Source organism: Culex quinquefasciatus, chromosome 1 (genome assembly GCF_015732765.1).
Source record: "Culex quinquefasciatus strain JHB chromosome 1, VPISU_Cqui_1.0_pri_paternal, whole genome shotgun sequence".
In the NCBI taxonomy this organism is placed as follows: domain Eukaryota; kingdom Metazoa; phylum Arthropoda; class Insecta; order Diptera; family Culicidae; genus Culex; species Culex quinquefasciatus.
This window is the reverse complement of record NC_051861.1, coordinates 49310962-49332679: the sequence shown is the minus strand read 5'-3', so window position 1 is coordinate 49332679 and position 21718 is coordinate 49310962. Positions and strand designations below refer to the sequence as shown.

The 21718-nt window shown below is 42.0% G+C and overlaps 1 protein-coding gene and 1 long non-coding RNA gene across 3 annotated transcripts in view; both read left to right on the top strand.

Annotated features, from left to right (window-relative positions):
* LOC6034928 (mycosubtilin synthase subunit C) overlaps window positions 1-21718 on the top strand; it is a 52261-nt gene that overhangs the window by 29066 nt on the left and 1477 nt on the right. For both annotated transcript variants that reach the window (XM_038256457.1, XM_038256461.1), the window contains exons 2-4: window positions 1229-1425; window positions 20123-20578; window positions 20635-21693. In XM_038256457.1, coding sequence (XP_038112385.1) covers window positions 1290-1425; window positions 20123-20578; window positions 20635-21693 — 1651 coding nt within the window. In that variant the 5' untranslated portion in view covers window positions 1229-1289. The remainder of the gene's footprint in view (window positions 1-1228; window positions 1426-20122; window positions 20579-20634; window positions 21694-21718) is intronic.
* Window positions 17654-20116, top strand: LOC119767579. Its single transcript, XR_005277597.1, has 3 exons — window positions 17654-18309; window positions 19668-19669; window positions 20001-20116. It is a non-coding gene; the product is annotated as an uncharacterized LOC119767579 (long non-coding RNA).

Below are 21718 nucleotides of genomic sequence, written 5' to 3'. Positions count from 1 at the left end.
TTCTTTCGGGTGGGTTTGCACTTGAAGTGGACGGCCGGCAAAGGTGTGCAGTACACACTTACTTAACACCTGGAAGGCAAAGCTGAAAAAAATGTTTTCATATTTCACGTTCTTTTTTTTCTAGATGATTGGGAATAATTTTATTGCCTTGGCGTTCTCGATTGCGAGATTCCTACTCGAAACTAGGTGTCCGAAGGCTTGATTGTTGAGGCAATTGCAAACCTCTTTTTACACCTAAGTTTCCATCCACCCCGGGATTCGAACTGACGACCTTTGGATTGTGAGTCCAGCTGCCTACCAGCGACTCCACCAGGACAGGAACCAGGGAAACGACTCCTACACCTGGACTGAGCTAACGACCTAACCTTTTTAGGTTAGTCCGGGGCCAACATTTACTTCCCGTCCGACGGAAGGCGTGATCAGACAAATCTCGTCTCGAAAATTGCCACCGGGACCTTCTGGGATCGAACCCACGCCGACTGGGTGAGAGGCAATCACGCTTGCCCCTACACCACGGTCCCGGCAATTTATTTATTTTTTATCATTATCCTCTTTTAATAGATTATGAATTCCAAGAAAAAAAAATCAAGTTGGTAGCCTAGGTGTTGAGGCCCAGCAAATGGGGGCCACAAAGTGTGCCAAAACATGGTGCGCAAACCATTGTGACGTACTGTTGGCTTGGCAATGTTATTTTTTATTTTGAACCGCCTGACCGGCTTAATTGAAGTGTACAACAGAACCAACCTTGTACGGCCTTGGATATCCACTACGAAAGTTTTGACCATTAGCGAATAGTAGGTATGGTGCTTAAGTGTGTATGATTGATGGTTAAGCCCAGGGCAGCTGACAGGGTATGCACTAACCGTTTGTCCATAAATCAAACACGACGCCACTGGCACGTGCCCGAACGGCTAGAATGGAAACGATCGATCGATACAGGAAAGCATTAGACAATTTATGACCGAAAGCTAGAGCTTGGGGTGCATTCTGTGTCCAGTCTATTTATTTTACGAATAAAAAATGTTGATCGTTAGGCTCCTGCTGATAGGACATCCTTGAAAGTAAACGTGGCTCATTTATCAATCAGCATTAAATAAAATGTATACCTTCGTTAACTCAATTATGCAAATTTATCTCAACATTACAAATGAAGTTTAATATTTTACTCTGAAATTCCAAATCAAACTATTTGCCATACTAATTGCCTACAAATTCTACCCCTTTCCAGCATCGTCGCCACACCTTCGACTTCAAAGTAACCTCCTTAAGGCAACTCAACCGAAACCACCATGGGTACCCTACCGCAGCTAGCCATCGTCAAGGGTCAGCAGACCGTCAAGGCGCTCATTCCGGCCCTGCTGCACCGGACCTTCGAGGCAAACGTGGACAAGTTTTGCGGAAATGACACTGCGCTGATATTTGACGGTGAGTTTTGTAAGGTTATAGAACTTCAGTCAAACTCAATTAATTATACTCAACTGTTCATCTTAAGGTTAACACATATAAAAATGCTCAATAGGACGTAAGCTTCGATTTAAATAAGCAGTTCATACCGCTCACAATCATCACCCAGAACTGGGCCTCGGAGTACGAGAGGATAAAGAGCGTGGTTCGGTAGTAAAATGGTACTGTGAACGGACGGAGAGGATAAACGCCGAAATTAACGAGAATACTTTACTCGTACAAAAGCCGGGACCGTGGTGTAGGGGTAAGCGTGGTTGCCTCTCACCCAGTCGGCCTGGGTTTGATCCCAGGAGGTCCCGGTGGCAAATTTTGAGATGAGATTTGTCTGATCACGCCTTTCGTCGGACAGGGAAGTAAATGTTGGTCCCGGTCTAACCTTAAAAGGTTAGGTCGTTAGCTCAGTCCAGGTGTAGGAGTCATCTCCCTGGGTCCTGCCTCGGTGGAGTTGCTGGTAGGCAGTTGGACTAACAATCCAAAGGTCGCCAGTTCGAATCCCGGGGTGAATGGAAGCAAAGGTGTAAAAAGAGGTTTGCAATTACTTCAACAATCAACCCTAGGAATCTCGCAATCGAAAACGCCAAGGTTCGGTGACAATGTAGCGGTCATTTGTCCATATAAGCCACTCAATGGGATGAACTCCTTCAATGATCGAATGAACACGTTTTTTGTTGTTGTAAGCATTAGAGGTCTATACTGCCCATATTTGCATAAATGTCCCATATGCAAAAAAGCAAGCTGAGACATCGTTCCAACAATGTTTTGCGCAAGTTAAAAAAATCGCCCAAAATTCTGCGGTGGCAAGCACGTCCAAAAAAATTGGAGCGATGATTTTGATCGCAGAAATTACAGATTTGATCAAATCAAGTGCTGCAAAGTTCTAGGATAATGTTGACATCCTTATAAATCTCTGAAAAAAGGATCGTCCCGATTGATTGAGTTATGCTCAAGAACCAGCGAGTTTGAACTATTTTTCGAATGCTTTGTAAACAACAAGATCCTTGCGGACTCTAGAGCCCGGTACAGACCTTCAAACTTTGGATTTACCCACCGGTACAACCCGTGAATGCCCGCCAAAAAGTCATTTTTGTTACATCCGAATGTATAAGCTTTCAACCTATGCAAAAGTTCGTAGTTTTATGGGGTTTAAGTATCTTCTATGTTAAAAGTAGTTTAAACCTGAAGTGCGAAAATACAGTTAAATTTGATAACAATAAACCAACAAGAAAGTATTTGTTATAAAAGATGCTAAAGGGGAAATATATCCATATTCGACACATTGAGTTGAGCTATTTGGACATTTTTGCAGTTTTGTAAATTCTAAATTCAGATTTTTTTTTTAATTTGAGCTTTTTTTCTTAATTTTATACCAAAAATAGTAATGTGAATACTGCAGTCATATTTCCCCAATATCAGGCAAATTTAGCAAACTCCATACTTCCGACAGAAAGATAAAGAAAAAAGGCAAATATCAACACTTTTATCAATGAATTCCTTCGGATACCTCCCGTCAGCAGTTGACAAATCTGACGCGTTGCCACTTTAGATGTAAATCAACTGCCACGTGTTCATTTGACACACTTTGCTGAATTCAAGTGACGAATCCATTTAATATTCAATAAATTATTCAAAATAAATCACTAAATAATCTACGGGGAACGCCAGCTGGGCACCACCTTGTAGGTATATCATTGGTTCAAGCCTACACACTGCGTCTTAACCCCCTGGTGACCGGAAATAAGTCTGTGACAAGTCGTGTTTAAATTCATTAAAACTCGCAAAAAATATCCAATTAATAAGTCAATCATTCACCAGATAAAAATAAAAAATAAATTTAGCACGCAAGGGTTAACGCCGTCAAGTATAGCAAACACAATAGAACAGCTTCTTTCGTGCGATCTGGCGATACAGATACAGATTGTAAGCTGCAAAAACAGTTGTTTCTTGTTTGATTCTGTGCCGGCACGCGTCTGAAAGCACGCCGACCTGACGCCCCTTGCATATGGTGGTTCTAGGCTTAAACCAGTTTTTAGTTTGCATCAGGTGCCTTAAGGGGAAGCTTGACCACTCACTACCTGTATGTGTGTGTGTCATGAAAGGTGTGTCGACACAAAGCTGCCAACAAATGAATGATTGATTGTTTGAAATTAGTTAATTGATTTTTGTAGCTTATCAAATTCGTGATCCGGAAATACTTCATCTAGAAAAGATTGTAATCAGTGGGCATTACAAACAAATTTGAATTAAATTCAGCAAATTTATTTTACAAATGTTGCAAATATTGCTATTTTGTAAATTGTAAATGGACACTCATTTTGACAAATTTGCTTCAATTAAGATTTAAGACTGAGACCCGTAGACCAGTGGTAACGCTTTCGGCTTGTAAGAGGTAGATCGGGTTTCAAATCCCTTCTCGGACCAACACAACTGGCGACCTTTCCGTTCTGAATTCGATTGCTTAGTAAAGGAAAGGTAGTGTATCATCACAAGTTGAACCTTATCACGACATCTGAGGGAATGCTAACATTAACCTTAAGAGGTTAACATTATGTTAAGAAATAGCCACTAAATCCGCTTTGTAAATGCAGCCCCGATACCAACCCGATACTCTTCATGGGAAAAATTTACTCACTAGCTAAGATTTAAGAAAGAAGTTAAAAACAATTATGCATGTAAAATTAACTAAAGAACCAATTAAAACATTTCAGTGAGGCATAAATGTCATAAATTTGTTGATTTTTAATTTGTATTTGTAATTTGATCCTTTTTCCCTGGGCCTTGTACAGTCAAGGGGCATGATTTGATCCTAGTGAATTAGTTAAAATTTGGGTATACATTATTTTTATAAGCACTATGGACACCACTTCATGCTACGAGAACTCGCTTTGTCGCAGCCCCAGGGCTTAAGCGTTGACCGATAAGCTGTCTTCGTGAACTAGGTAGTTCTCCGGTAGTGAAAATATCACAATTGCACAAGACACCGCTGCTCCTGTGACTTTTTCACTATCACAATGTGGGTTTTAGGTGGGACTTCAGGATAGTACAATTCTGTTGTTGCTTAGCATTAGCATTGAAAATAAATCTGTATTCTTTCAAAATCTATTTAAAGTTAAAGTTAGTTGCAATTTTTATACTAGAGTAATGCTGTCAATAGACTTTGATTGATGTAGACTACTAGGCATATTTTATGTCAAAATTTCCATAGAGTCTCGATCAATCAATAATGTAATGATATCGGACAAAATTCGTTGATCTGTTGAACTAACGGTTTTCGGATTATGGCTGTATCGACCATTGTTGCGAATCGAGGAACTACGGTTCTTTTGACGTAAATGGTCATTTCTTTTTCAAATCGCGATTTCTATCCTATTTGTATATCAGTTCATAATTTTCAATTGTTTTTGATAGAAGTATTACTACAACAGTTAAAGGAAGGTTTAGTTTTGAACATTAAGTTTAGAGGATTTTAGATGGAAAGTCCAAAGTAGTTAGCAAATGAATATTTGGACTTAAATGAATAATTGAATAAGTTGGACTTATGAATAACACACAACTGTGCATTTATTCTAGAGTCAGATCCATACAGCGTCAGTGTTTATTTGGTCGAAGTGTACTAATTCATTGGCAGATCTGATTCTAGTTGTAATGTACGACAAGACTACTGACGGACGTGACAGGACGAGGGCCCAGTTTCAACATCAACGATGTGCGGCTGGACCACCCTCCCAAAAAAAATGTAATTTGATCCTTTTTACTTGATGAACATATTGTTGTTTCAAATATATTTGAACAGGCCGTTGATGATTTTCGTGAAGCCGTTGATCATTTTCGAAGAAAATTGATCATCACTCTAATATTCTCTGTATTTAATTCAATTTGACAAATTTCTGCACCAAATGTGCCGGTTGTTGCCTTTTTGAAGCCACTGAAAGAATTTTTCTCGAATTAATTTTCAAAAAGCCGTAAGAGCCATTGGTAAACAAAGTCCTTTTTGCATCGGTATTCGACCTACTTACGAAAAACCAATATCAAAAATGCTCGAGATTGGTCATCTACATGTCCTTCAAGTGCCCCATACTTGAATTAAATGAAATTTTGTTTCATTTTCGAGAAAAACGAAAATTAGTGTCAGAGGTCACAGTGGCTCTTACGGCTTTTTGAAAATTCACCCGAGTTTTGGTCTAAATCAAATGTGTAAACAACAAAACATTTTGTTGATTTGAAAATCAAGATTTTGTTGAATCAACGCTAAACGTCAAAGCAACTTTTTCAAAAGAACAAAAGATTTTTGTGGAATTGAGAAAATCAAGGTTTGTTTCAACGCAAAATCGGCGTTGATTATATTCAACAACATTTTTGTTGAAACAAACCTTGTACAGGCTTATTCTACAAAACATTTTTCTGTGTGTAATTTTGTGGTACGATCATTGATGCCCTAGTTGACAATCATTGATTAATGACTATTTACATAACTTTGCAAGGAATGGGATAATCGTTACCAAAAGGAATCAGCATGTGTAGGGAACTATTCTAAACAACTTGTAGAAGGCTGATAAAAAAAAATGATAGCGACGCAAAATTTATATCTTTGAACGAAAAGTCATGGCAATGATGGAAGTCTTCACGTTAGTCATATTTTGCATGTTTGGGCTCGGCTGAAAATATTTTGAATTTTTTTGGAAGCCCAGCACGACAAAAACAAATCGTCAATACTTAGATATTTTGAAAACTAATGATTGAAATTTAACTGGACTAATGTAAAATGCATTGATAGTTGTTTGATAGTAGGAATGCCTTGAAATTCAAATTTCTATATTTTACTCCTACTTGTTTCAAATGTGTAAGATGGCTTTGACAACTATATTTTCCGTACACCTCTCGAATGCAACAACTCTTTCTCAAAGTTAAAATTCAAAACGAGTTGAATTACTGAGTTCACCTTGAAAAAATATTGCCATGAAAAAAAACTAATTATGTTAAATCTGCACAGAATAAGCTTTAGCAGAGCATGACCATCAAGACCTCTTTTATAACTCTAAAGTAATAAACTTTAGCTGATCGGACCACCTCTACCTCTAGACTTGGTCACCGACCAGTGCGCCGTGTATCGCCCAAACACGGCGGCACGACTCAGCTGATTCGAGCAGCCATAAAGACACTCACAACTCTCGTCAGCATCGTCGGGTGTATTAGCACGTTAGCACGAGAAGGGGGCCTGGTTCTGGCAGCAGGTCTCGCGGCGACGATGAGGCAACATCAACACAAACGTCCTTTGCACTAACGGTTTTGCGCCAGCTGACCAAACTGGAATTTTTTTTTTTGAATTAAATATACTTTATTGAATCTTTCTTATAATAATTACATTTGGTTTACATAATAAGTGGTCAGCTGTGGCTCTTCAGCTTTAGTTTGCTTTTCGTGATTTAAACACTGTTCATTTTCTTAACTTTAAAAGTATATGATTTATCATTTTTGTAACACTAGGTACAATGAGGAAAAAAAAAATTAAGAAAACATAACCTAACCTAAAACTAACTTTATCTTACCATAAACTAAACCAATCCTTGAATCAAGGGGTATTCAGATATAGCACATTTTTCCCTGAATTTCAAACATTTTTCTTGAATCTTCTGATCCAACATTTTTACTTCTGCTAATTCATGAACCTCACTTGATCTTGTCCAGCCAGGAACATTCAAAACCATTTTGAGTACCTTGTTTTGGACACGCTGGAGCTTCAATTTATGAGTTCTAGCGCAACACTCCCAAACAGGTACTGCATACTCAATAACGGGGTAAATTATTTGTTTGTAAACTGCTAGCTTATTTTTCAAAGATAACTTTGATTTTCTGTTAATTAAAGGATACAAACACCTGATGAGAATGCTGCACTTGTTCAATATTTTATCTACATGCTGCCGAAACAAAAGTTTCGAGTCAAGTATGAGACCTAAATAGACAACTTCCTTTGACCAGGGTATCGAAACATCATTCATTTTAATCAAAACATCATCCTTTGGGACAAATCTGGCCGATTTGGAAAGTGGAAAAATGATGGTTTGAGTTTTGGCTGCATTTATGCGAATTTTCCAGTCGCCAAAGTATTCGGAAAGAACGTCAAGACCCTTCTGAAGGCGGCCAACTAAATATCTGGTTATTTTACCCTTATAAATAACGGCAGTGTCATCAGCAAAAAGTGACAACACACCATTACCAGGAAGAGTAGGCAAATCAGATGTAAAAATATTGTACAGAAGTGGGCCAAGAATACTTCCTTGGGGAACCCCAGCATCAATGTTGAATAATCCAGAAGCAATCCCATTCAGAAAAACCCTGAACGATCTCTCCGAAAGATAGTGCTGGATAATTTTGATAAGATACATTGGAAAACCGTATAAATACAGTTTATGTATCAAACCATCATGCCAAACATTGTCAAAAGCCTTCTCAACATCCAACAAAGCCATAGCAGTTGATTTAGACTCAAGCTTGTTCTGCTTGATGATTTTAGTTACTCTCGTGAGCTGATGAGCAGTATTATGTCCCTTTCGGAAGCCAAACTGTTCATTCAAAATTATATTATTATCGTTGGTAAAATCCAAAAGCCTTGAATAGATGACCTTCTCAAAGAGTTTGGACAGACTACTCAAAAGACTAATGGGACGATAACTTGTTGGCGATGTTGGATCTTTTTGAGGCTTCAAAATTGGTATGACTTTGCCCAGTTTCCAATTGGTGGGGAAGTAACCAAGTTGCAAACATTTATTGAAAATATTGGCTAGATGTTGAAAGAACTGATCACTCTGTTTTTTCAACACTAGATTAAAAATGTTATCAAAGCCTGGAGCTTTCATATTTTTCATTTGTTTAACTGCAACTTTGACTTCCTCACCAGAAACATGGGAATCTGCAGGAAATTCAAAGGTAGAGTCATTGATTGTTGAAATACTATTGGCTACTGATGTTTCTTTACGGCTGGTCATGGAAGCGCCAAGATTATGAGAACTAACAAAATGAAGCCCAAGTGCATTTGCCTTTTCCTCGGATGTAATCAAAGGAGAATCCTCAACAATAAGAGGAGGAATAGGCTTTGGTTTGTTTTTAAGAACTTTTGAAAGTTTCCAAAATGGTTTTGAATAATTCCCAAGCTGGCTTACATGTTTTGAAAATTCTTGATTTCTGATATTGTCAAGTCGGTCTTGTATGATTTTGTTCAAATTGTTCACTGAAATCTTTTGTCATAGTCCCCAGTCCGTTGATATTGTCTCCTATAAACATTCCTAAGTCTAATCAAGTGTTTAGTATCTACGTCAATATCAGTTACCTTAAAATTAACAGGAACCTCCCGAACGTTGGCAGCCTCTGCTTGGTTGATAGCCTGCTGCCGGGCAGAAAGTTGCATCTTGGAAAAATCTACCCATGTTCGTAAAAACACGAACAAGTCAAGTTCACCCCAGGGTATGGTTAAGAGATAACCGAACATGGCCACGAACATAAATTGTTCGAGGCGTATCTGCAAAAAATCTTGATGAGTTTATTTGACCAACAATGCCACATCAAGTTGAGTTAATAGTTGCAAACAACTGAAATCTTCCAAAAATCATATCAAGTTCTTAAAGTAGATTTTTGGTCCCAAAAATAATTTTATTGGTTTTTAATGCCCCCGCCCCTTTCCAGAACCCCTCCCCCTTACTTTTCACATATCTGGGTAATATTTTAGAAAAATTCGCAGTAATATCAAAACAAGATTTTTAATTCTTAATAATTAACATTTTCTTCATAGAGGTTGTAATGTCCCAAAGAAGCCATCCATAAACCTCGTAAACATTTTAGGGGGAAGGGGGTCTAGGGGCGTATTTTACTCTACAAACTTAGGAAAAATCCCAATATAATTTTTCAACAGATTTTAATAAAACGTTCTTACTACAAATATTAAGTGAAATTGGCTATAAGAGCGAAGAGGTAAATTAAAGTGATGGCTTAGGAGCATGGAAATCCCAAACAAGTTGTAAAAGGTGAAATAGTTTTGGAACAATATTAAAAATAATAATTTAAGGCAAGCTGGCTTTAAATGCTAATATTTTAGGGGCGCATAATATGGTTTCACTGAGAATTTAAGTCTAGAGGAATTGTTTTAATAATACCTGATACACGTTCGCCATTGTATGCAATCTCCTCTTTACAATCACAAAATTTGAACATTTTTGGGGTAACTTGGACATGTTTAGTGGTAGTATTTGGCCATAACATTTAAAGTTTGTTTGTAATATAAGAAAGATATTGATATTATATTTGAATTCAAAATCTAGTTGAGATTTCGTATTTGATTTCTAGATTAAATTTTCAAAATAACCTATCCCTCATAGGTTTCCTATGCAGATAGGGCCTTTTAAAGATTTAATCGAGATTTGCGTTTGGAAGACCTGAATTGTTTAGTTTTGGATTCAAATAATCAAATAATTAACTTACCCAAAGAAAATGTTCAGTGCATCGAGCGTTCGAGACTATGGATATTCTGTCTGTTGAGATATTATCCCACATTTGATATTACATTCACCTAAAAAAGAAGAAATTTATCACAAAGCGTCATGTTTCTTCAAATACATATACTTATCTGACAGCAGTTTCCAACTTCATTAGCCTGGCGCTGGAATTTTGAAGATAAGCGGCTTGGCAGAACCTCCGGAAATACTTGTGAAAGAAACGAAGAGGAGAAGTGTTTACTGTTCTCCTTCAAACAGAAATATCACTAGTTATTCAGAAAGGTACATTCTTGACAGCAGTTGCTGCAGACGTTCTAGAATTGGCCACTCCAAAAATAATTCCGCCAGCTAGGGTCTGTCCGCAAAAAATGCTCCAGCTACGACGAGGACTACCGACTGACGAAAAGCCGCGAGTTTATCCGGATACGTCTGCTGATTCCGGCCCAAACCTAAAAATAAACCATCAGTAACTGTCCGCCGCTTTGTTTATCATTAAACCTTTGTTTACCTTGCCTCCAAATACAACGTACAACGACCAAGTTTTCCGGAATGAGCTCAGATTCCATTCCATATCTGAAAATCGATTAGAGTTTGGGATTAGGAATTGAATGGATGTATTGCGATCAGTCCATTTGTTTACATTAGTATCTAACTTCCGGAATGGTTCCGGACAACGATCCGGATGCACTTGTAAACAAATTCACTAGAATTTTTCAAAAAGAAAGTAGAGCAACACAAATGTAAACAAAGCTTCAGGAGCTTTTTACAACTAAACACACTACAGAGCAGGAAGCTGCACTTTTAATCAAAATAAACAGAGCTTAATTACCTTCAAAATTAGCACAAACCGCCCGTTCTTGTAGAAGCTTCCGTACGGAAAGATTATCAGCTCAAGCTCGATGACGTTTTTGTGGTTCCGAAACTGAACCAATCAACTTTTTCTACCCGTATTTTATCCGTTTTCTCCACCACTATTGTTTTTTTTTTCTTTTCACTAAAAGTAAATAAGCATTCGAACAGCAATTCGCGACGGAACGAAACAAATCGCAGCCTTGTAACCAAAACAAATCAAACTTGATCGACGCGAGCGCATCCACTTGCATCAGCTGTTTTGACCGTTTTGACGTTTCGCGAGAGGAAAGAGAATGAAAGAGAGAAGAGAACGCGCAGTGTTGCGCGTTGCACGCAAAATTTCAATACAGCAAACATTATTATAAATCCAGAGTTTTTTTTTGAAAAGGACCAATAAACTATTGTCTTTCATATGTTTATAGGACCTAATCAAAAAAAACTCTGGAAATGTGTATGTTAATGTTTTATTAATTCAATGTATACATACGAAAAACCAAAACATGTCATATCAAGCAAAACAATGTAACTGGGCCAAAGCCGAAGTGTAAACAAAGAGTCTGTCCGTCCTGCTTGTTCTTTATGTAAACATCCACTGACGTAGGCAGAACAGACTGTTTGTATACACTTTGGCTTTTGCCTATTTACATTGTATTGCTTGATAGGCTAAAGATTAAGTCTAGCGAAACATTGTAAATGGGCAAATGCCGAACTGTAAACAAAGCATCTATCTTGCTCGTTCCTAATGTAAACATCAACTGACGTGAGCAGGATAGACTCTTAGTTTACACTTAGACATTTGCCCATATGCATTGTTTTGCTTGGGTGTAAACCGTGTAAACAAAAAAGTTCATCTCGCTCCCCAGTGAAAGGTCCACTCGAGCTACTCGAGCCAACTTAGTTCTATCTTTCAAGTGTAGGTGTCGCATGTACTTTTTTTAGCTGTCGAACTTGGACTTAGCAAAATTTGCCTTGTTTTCGGTTTGTTTTGTTTGCGAACGAAGTTCTCCGTCGTCATCGGGACAAATGGTTCGGGTAAGGGAAGGTGGAGCGGTAGAAAAGTTTTTTGATTCCGTTGCCTAATTTTTATTTGTTCTAGCTTTTGCTGCCCCTTCCAGGAATGTCCATCTTAACATGTGTGTCGATCGGGAAGCCGATTCCGATCCGGGCTTCGGTGATGACCAAGCTTCCGATGCAACGCGGCAACAAGAAGGGCATTGTCCAGCAAGGCGAACAGTAAGTCACAGACGACGCCACTAAATGCTAACTTGAGAATCGCAGCCGTCCAAACGTACCTCGGTCCGGACAACCCGGAAGAGCCTTATCTGGGCGGAATCAACTAGAACTGTGTCGGCCCGGCGGAGAAAAAACGATCGCTGCAATCAAACTTTTTACCATCCACAGCTTCCATCCGACGCCGTTCTTCGTCATGGACAATATCGATGCCCAAAACGTCCAACAGCAGCAGCAGAAAAACGCTGATCGCGATTGTTCCAGGACGATGCCGGTGATAAATGCTCTTCCGGCGTGAACCATCCTGGCCGCGCAGAATATGCACGCAATCAAGTTGGCAAAGTTGCCGCGAACTCAGGCGAATTCGGACAAGGAACATCTAGAGAAATTGGGGAGCGGTAATCGTGTTGATTCGTTTGGTGAGTGTTCCCAGCCTCTTGGGGGATAAGAAGGTACCATCTCGGTGATGCGGGAGGTTGTGGAGCGGAACATCGTACAGCTGCTGTTCAAGCGGGATGACGATTTCGTGTACGTGTCAACTGAGCGAGCTGTCCCGACCGCCCAGAAGCAAACGTGAGTCTGTTGGCTTATGATATACTTTTGGAAAGATTTTAACGTTTTTCTTTTCACAGCAACGAGGCGTCTTTGCTAACGTTGCTTGCGCACGCCATCGCAGGCCAGGACTAATCGAGATCGCCGCCAATGATTCGGTAGCGGCTATTCCAAAGACTCGGAGGAACGCATACTCTTCGACGAGATCAACGCCATCTCGGCAGCTTGTAAGCAGCTTGAACGGCTCTCGCGGATCGAAGGCGATGACGAGGTGCTCGTCATCGGTGCCACCAACCGGCCGGATGCGCTCGACCCTGCCCTGCGTAAAGCATCCTGAGGTTTATTGGCACATTGGACTGCCACGTGGATTTCTCCTGCAAGGATCTCCCGGCTCGGGGAAGGCGTTACTTGCGCACGCCACGGATGGTCATCTGGACTGATTGAGATAACCGCCACGAAGTTAGTCGCGGGAGTTTCCGGGAGTCGAAGGAACCCATCCGGAAGGTTTTTCAGCAGGCATCGATCCTCTCGCCGCGCGTATTCTTCGTCGACGAGATCAACCGCGTCACCTCGTAGAAGAATCGCTTGGACGGGATCTCGCAGATCGAACCGGCCGGATGCTACGACGAATTCGCCAAACTAACCCCTGGTTACGTCGGAGCAGATCTACTGGCGCTGGTCACCCGCACGACCACGACCGACATCAAGCAAATGCTCTCCGAACGCGAACACCAACAGTAATTTATATTGATTAGTAGCATATTCTGCTTAAAAAAAAATATCCTGTAATGTAAATGAAAACATGATTTAAATAAATGTTGTGTTGTGTTAGACACTTCGTTTTGGTTAAATCGTTACATACAGAATGAAAATTAAAAACTAGTTTCAGCTGACAAAAAAAAAAATCAAAAAAAATATAAATAAATCCAAACTTCAATAAGTTCAGTTAAAACTAACTGAAACATAAGACCTTCACATATTTCTCATAAAAATATTGTTCTAAGCGTTTAAAAATAACCAACAGGCCGAAAGCCAAAATGTCGCCCAGTAAAACTAATAAAATGAACCGAAATATTGTGGGTATCAACCTTTTTTATAAACCAACTGTCGAATTTCGAAATTTTAATGAAAGCTTTTATTTAGGCAAACTATTTTAGGAGTAATTGAAGTTTTTGTAAAAATTGAACAACAATTTCCTTAATTTCATTGATTTTTTCAAATGTTGGTTCGAAACAAAAATAAACTTAAAAAAAATACGATGTTCATAAACTCCGCAAATTTTTTTAATTCTCAAAAAAATCGATTTTTTGGTAAAGAATTCAAAAACTATTCGCAAATTTAACAAAGTCCAGTAAAAACAAAGTAAAGCTTCTAAATATCATCTCATGTTGCGTGGCTCTGAAAAATATTCTAAGTGTCGGAAATTGAAAATTTAGTCAGTGAGTGGAAATTTTGCTAAGTCAAGAAAAAAATCGAAATTTACTCAAAATAATCATTTCATGATGCTCGGGTAAAAATTCGAGGAAAATTGAATTTTCGAAATTTCTGCTAAGTCTGAAAAAACTTCAACTTACAGCTCAATATCAACTGTTGATAATGAATTTTGATCATGAAATATACTTGCCATGATATGCAGTCGGTTTCAAAAATCGTCATAACTCGAGGAGTTTACAGCAAGATGCGAAAAAACAAGCCAAGATATTTCAAAGTTATTGCCACCAACTCACTTTCCGCCCGGGGGATCACCTCCAGCGAACGATCAATATCAGCAGAAGTTTCCGGGTGTTGATCATAGTCGATGTTGCTGTCTACCACTTGCTGAAACTGCTGCCAGTCAACGTTGTGGTAATCTTTCCGGGTTGGTTGCCGCTGCGGAGTAACGGAAGCTCCAACCTCCACAACCACCGGATAGTGATCAGAACTCAACTCTTCAAACACCTCAGGATGAGCCACGTTCTCAGCCATATTGGTAATGAAGAAATCGATGATTGAGTGATTCCCAGACCTAGCCACCCTCGTTGGACGATCCGGACTCACAACGTTGTAGTATCCGTTTTGCAGATCATTGTGCAGAATCACTCCGTTCCGATTCCTCCTGCTGTTGCCCCAAACTTCATGCTTCGCGTTGAGGTCACCAGCGATGATGTACTTTGCGCTCCGCCGTGTCAGCTTCTGGATATCGCTCTTCAGTTTTGCTGCTGAACCATCTCTGGAATTCACCTGACGTGGACAGTATGCAGCAATGAAGAGTACTGGGCCAACCGAAGTGGGAATTTCCACTCCAACGGCCTCGATGATGTCCAGCTTAAAGTGTGGCAGCCGGCGTGGCTTGAGATCACGATGAACAGCGACAAGCACACCTCCTCCTCCAGAGGTGGTCCTATCGAGCTGCGTCGCGATCTTGTAGTTTTGTAGATAAACTTTTTCACCGGGCTTCAGATGAGTTTCCGTGATGGCAGCTACGTCGATCTCCTTCTCGCGAAGAAAATCCACCAGCTCTAAGTTCTTCCTCCTAATGGAGCAAGCGTTCCAATTCAGCAGCTTGAGGGACCTACGATCCATACTGGATGACGAACGAGGTCAGCACTTCAATCTGCTGGGTCTTGGTTTTGCATCCACGCAGTGCAGCGGACATCTGTTTGAAAATATTGAGGAGTTCGGTTGAGGTGTAAAGATCATTACCATTTTCCTCAACTGCTGGTTCTTGGGTTGGTCTTGGCTCCTGGCTGAAGCCCGGTGGTGGCGGTCTCGGCTCCTGGCTAGAACCCGGCCGTGGATGATTCATCTCAGCTCTCTTCCTGGGATCCAACGGCAACGGTGCCAAGTTCGGGACCTGGCGTCGCGGTTGAAGAGGTGGAAATTTTGCTCCACCAGGGCTGGAGGAGTTCTACGACGCTGAGGCTGATTCTTCGTCGATGCTTGCTGCCGAATTTTCACGAACTCAGCTCTCTTGGGGCACTTTCGGTCGGTTGACGAGTGCTCACCGTTGCAGTTGAGGCACTTCACCAGCGAATCTTGGATGCACTGGGATGTGATGTGCGCATCGGTACCACATTTGGCGCAACGACGCTTCAGGTGGCAGTTCTTACCTCCGTGCCCGAAGCCCAGGCAGTTGAAGCATTGTGTGACGTCACGATGCACTGGTCGGTATCGCTCCCACGACACGATAATGTTGAAAACCGCTCGAATTGCCTTCAGCTCAGGAAGCGTCGTCGATCCCTTAGCCAAATGCAGCAGGTAGAGCTGGTCACGGTACTTGATGTCTTTGTTGCGTCGGCTCATTTTGTGCACGGCCAACACATCCAGTTTCAAAACTTTTAGCTCGGCAGCTAATTCCTCCACTGGCATGTCGTACAGACCTCTGACGACGATTTTGTACGGCTTATCCATGACGACATCATGGGTAAAGTACTCCGCCTCGTTTTCGGTCAAGTAATCCTTGACCAGTTGATAGTGCTGCCTGGATTGCACCAGCACCTTAAATCCGTCCTGACACAGACGAATGTTGCCTTGGACTTTCCCAGACTTGATGAGTTCAACCAGCCGCGCTCGAAAGTCGATCGTAGCTGCTGATTGCCGCACATAAAAAGGAGGCAGTTTCTCCTTTCGCTGTTTCACTTCATTCTCCTTTGCTTCCTCTACCTGGTCCTCGTCAGGCAGTCCAGCAAACTTGTTGTTCTTCAATAGCTGCTCCTCGTGCGACGAAGAGTTCTCCTCCTCCTCATCCATCGGTACAGTACCGTCGCTCTTTTTCGTCTTTTTGCTGTTCGATGTCACTTCCAAAAGCACCTTCCTTTTGGAAATTCCCGGTTTTTGGCCATCAGTTGAGGCCTCAACCTTCCTTTTGGAAATTCCCACTTTTTTGCCTGCTTGAGCCGCAGGTAGGGCAATATTGCCGGCGTTTTGCGCCGGGACGCGACGAGTCATGTTGATTCAGACAACCTTCACCAACGAATGCTCGGATAACAATGAGCTGACCAAACTGGAAATTGCATGCAGCAAAGTAGAATAAGAAGAGGAAAAAAAGCGACAGCAAATCTAACGTCAAATGCATCTCGCAGGGTGGCGCAACTGCATCAGCCAGCACATTCTCGTGCATGTGTGTACTTGAAACATTACCCACTGCTTCACTTTCGTTGGCCTTGAACTAGCGCCGTCGGCGCGCGGTTATTGACTTCATGGTTGGTTGAACGTGCAGCGGGTTCGTCGCTTAGATTCGACACTGTGGAGCATTGAAGTCTTTATGGTTGCGAGGATATATTTTAGCATATTTGGTTTGCCAAAAAATGCTTCAATAATTGTGAATTTATTGTAATTTTAAAACAATACTGTACAAGAAAGTTTGTGCATGTCTCAAGAAAAAATATCATGAGTGATGTCAATTATATTTAATGTATTACTGCAACCGCGGAATCAATTTCCACTTCCACTTTATCTGATCTTTATGTGACCGAAAAGGTTATCCATCCATATAATCGATTGTAGATACAAAGTAGCAGGATTGTTACAGCTAATCATGGTCATAAATTCTACATACATTGTAGCTAAAAAGTTCTGAGCATGAATTACAGATCATAGCTGGTTTGTAGATTTTAAATTTTCTTCTTATTTTAATGTACAGTCATCATTCATTCATATTCGGAACAGTTTACGATCACCCAATGTTTAAAAAATCTTATTTAATCAATAATTGAACGTAATGATTAGGTTTGAAAACATTGATCGATTTTTTTCGATTGATGTAAATTTTAACACTTTAAGCCGTTGCAAATATTTTTTGAAGTTTACGTCCCTAGACTCTGACCAAAGCCGAGGGGAGGCGCAACCAAAAAAAAATAATTTTATGAGCCACGGTTTTAACATTTTAATGAATAAAGTGTTTAAAAATGCATTATACACCTGTCCAGTTGTTTTGCAATCATTAGTTTCCAAAATACCAAAATAAACTATTTTAAATCCAGCCCAAACATGCTGAATTTGATTATCAATGCAGAAAAATGCGTTTTAGATTGTTTTCAGTTGATTTGACTTTTATTTTCATTAAAATTTTGAAGTTTTTTGAACAAAAAAAAAATTGCCCTCTGATTTTTTGGACCAATTTTGAAGGGGGGACATAAACTTTGAAAAATATTTGCAACGGCCTTATCTGAAAAATCGAAACACTTTAGCTGAGAAACATAACATCAATAAACTTATTATATTTATTCAGCAATTCCCCACGAAAACAGCATAATTCGAAAAATAAAGTTTTCCGATCGGGCTCAAAATTGGAGTGGGCCGGATTTCTTTGTTTGCTTTGTTAGGGTGGTCTGAAACATGGTAATTTAAGTTTATTTTCGAAAAAATACAACATCTATCTAAAAAAATCATTACTCTACGTTATTTAAACCACATTTAGTTCTCATGGATGCAAATAAAAAGTGATTGATTGGGCTTTTTGAGAAAAATAGTTTTAAAAAAACCCTCATATTTGAAAAGGTGAAAACTTGAAATGCGGGTTTGATCATATTTTTATTAGATTCTCCGGGCAATTTTACACATCATATCTCAAATGGAATCCCGCTATGTGTTTATTTAAAAAAAATAAAAACTGGGTTTTGCGAAGCGTCTCGCGTAGAAACGGGAAAATGACGAAAAAACAAATTGTTTTCACTTAAACTGTGATAACTTTAAAACTTAAACGAGGACCCAAAAAGGGTACTAAAATTTTCGTTATTGAAAGACGCTGCATGTGGCGGTATCAGCCGTCGTCGTAAACCCTGCCACTGCTGGACGACGATCATCGAAGATGACCATCATCACTACTTTGTCCATTCGCTGGACAATACCTTTTTGTTCTGCGCTTCTCGCATTATTGTGTGCACACACACTTTCTGTGTACACCACCACGAATTGTAACCAAACTTGTAGAATTAGTTTTAATTATACTCTGGACTCCATCAAGCACACAACGCGTTTTATTTCGTCCGCCAAATTGGTGACCCCGACAGTTTTTTTTTCGGTCCAAGTTTTGGTTTCGCGCACGGAGGATGACGAAAACCGAGGAAGAGCAGGCCGCCGCCGGCCAGGTAGAGACGGTTACCGTTCCGCGACTCAACCCGCCAAGCATGGCCGACTCGAACATCGAATCGTACTTCATGTCGCTAGATTTCTGGTTCGCGGCATCCGGAATTACGGCTCAACATGATAGCCGGAAGTTCAACATTGTCATGGCACAGGTCCCCCCGAACAAGCTGACCGAATTGCGTGGTATCCTCGAAGCGGTGCCGGAGGTGGGCAAGTACACCTACATCAAGGCGAAGTTGATCGAGTACTTCGCCGACAGCCAACAGCGACGCCTACAACGTGTGCTCTCCGACATGCCGTTGGGAGATATGAAGCCCAGTCTCCTGTTCAATGAGATGAAGCGGGTTGCCGGAACCTCGCTGAGTGATGCTGTCCTGCTGGATCTGTGGGGATCGAGATTACCACCACACGCACAAGCGGCAGTCATCGCTTCAACAGGAGACGCAGCGAACAAGTGTGCCATCGCGGACGCCATTGTGGACTCGATGGGTTTGCGAAACATTTCCGCCATCGCGTCCAATTCTCCACGTGTTGCTCCGGGTTCTACGGATGCGCCAGCTGTAAGCAGTATTGCGGCGATGCAGGGTGAGATTGCAGAGTTGTCCCGAAAGCTGGAACAGGTCCTGCGCTTCCGAAATCTCCGAGGCGAATCGCGGTCCCGTAGCCGTTCTAGGCGCAGCTACGGACCGCGCGAGCGTGACTCGGCCGACGGACCGTGTTGGTACCACCGCACGTATGGGAACGATGCGGAACGATGTCGAAAGCCCTGCACCTTCGGGCAATCATCGTCGCCGCGCCTCCAATGACTAGACCCTGCTGAATCTGTGTTGGAAATTGGCGGACTTTCCGACACACCTGCAATTTTTCGCCTCAAAATATCGGATACCACTACCAACATGCAATTTTTGATAGACACTGGAGCGGACGTGTCCGTCATTCCGAGAGGATTGCGTTCAGCTGGGGCAAAACCGACCTCGATGCAATTATTCGCTGCAAATGGAACGCCGATCAAAGTCTACGGAGAAGTGCTGCTCAAGGTAAACCTGGGTCTTCGTAGAGAGTTTTCGTGGCAATTCCTCATCGCCGACGTAACCTCGGGCATTATCGGCGCTGACTTCATCAGCCACCACGACCTGCTGATCGACCTGAAGCGAAAGCGGCTCATCGACAACACCACTCGGTTGGAAGCGGCTGGCGTATTGGCACGAACCAACGGATGTGCCATCAAAACGTTCAGTGCCCAGTCCCCCTACGCAGAGGTGCTCGCCGAGTTTCCAACCATCACGCGTCTTGCGCCACCCGGAACGGTGAGCAAATCAGCAGTTTTTCATCGAATCGAGACAACGGGGCAACCAGCATGTAGATCTATAAGTTAAGAATAATATTTAACCAATCTAATCAATTCAAACTCCTCAGCACAATCCAATCAAAATCATAAAAAAAATAATTGCAAATTGCCCATCCACTCCTTCTTGCAGACGACAATCGGGGTCAGATCAAGACCAACTACAACGTTCTCAACTCGACGGCTAATCGACTGGCGAGGGCCGCGATTGATGAGATTGCCGGCAAATCGGAACCCAACGGCGACGGTGACTACATCATTGCGGTGTGCATGCAACCTTCGGATCGCCTCGTAACGACACTGCTGGCGATTTGGAAAGCCGGCGCTGCCTATCTTCCGCTGGATCCCACCTTCCCGGCAAACCGTATCGAACACATCTTGAAGGAGTCCCGTCCGGTTCTGGTGATCCACGAGGACTACGAGAATCTGACCGTCTTTGGCGAAACACCGGCCGTTGCGTACGCCGATCTGCGCCAAAAGGCGTCCCCATTGAGCAATGCGAACCTTCTGCCGGAGCAGATGCTTGGCGCTGGGGACAACGCGCTGGCACTGGTACTGTACACATCGGGCAGTACCGGTGTTCCGAAAGGTGATTGATTTTATTTGTAACTTGATATTGTAGCTAAACTCACTGTTTGTCCGCAGGTGTGCGTCTAAACCACGAAACGATCCTGAACCGTCTGCAGTGGCAGTGGAACCGATTCCCGTACTCGGAAACCGAGAAAGTTGGAGTGTTCAAAACCGCTCTGACCTTTGTCGATTCCGTAACGGAGATTTGGGGACCTCTGCTCAATGGAATGTCCATCGTGGTCGTTCCGAAAAAGATCACCAACAACCCAGAACGACTGGTGGAACTGCTGGAAGAGTACAAGATCGAACGTCTGGTGCTGGTGCCAACCCTGTTGCGATCGCTCCTGCTCTACCTACCGCTCCAGAAGAAGAAGCTGCTGTACAACCTACGCATCTGGGTGTGCTCGGGTGAACCGCTCCAGATCTCGTTGGCCAAAGATTTCTTCGACTACTTCCTCGAGGGAGTTCACCAGCTGTGCAACTTTTACGGTTCCACCGAAGTTATGGGCGATGTAACGTACTTTGTTTGCGAGTCAAAGAAGCAGCTTAGCAACTTTGACAAAGTTCCTATCGGGTACCCCCTGGACAACACTGTGATATACATCCTAACTCCCGACCTCCAGCCGGTCAAACCCGGTGAGATCGGTGAACTGTTCGTGTCCGGTTTGAATTTGGCTCAAGGATACGTTAATGGTCGTGATCCCGAGCGATTCATCGACAATCCGCTGGCTGTTGACCTCATTTACTCAAGGATGTACCGCACCGGAGACTTTGCCTCCGTGACCAAGGGCTGCGTGTACTACGAAGGTCGTACGGACTCCCAGATCAAGATTCGTGGTCACCGCGTGGATCTCTCTGAAGTGGAGAAAAATCTACTGTCAATGGCGGGTATCGACAAAGGAATCGTCCTCTGCTACCACGCCGGAGAGCTGGACCAGGCACTGTTGGCGTTCATCACAGTTGAGAAGGGTTCGTCCTACAAGAACGGACTGCAGATTGAGGGTGCGCTCGAGAGCAAACTTGCGTACTATATGATTCCTCAGGTGATCCTTCTGGACAGCATTCCGCTGCTGGTGAATGGAAAGATCGACCGACAGAGTCTGCTCAAGATGTACGAAAACACCAACAACAATGGTAAGTGCTGAGTTCAAGATTCCTG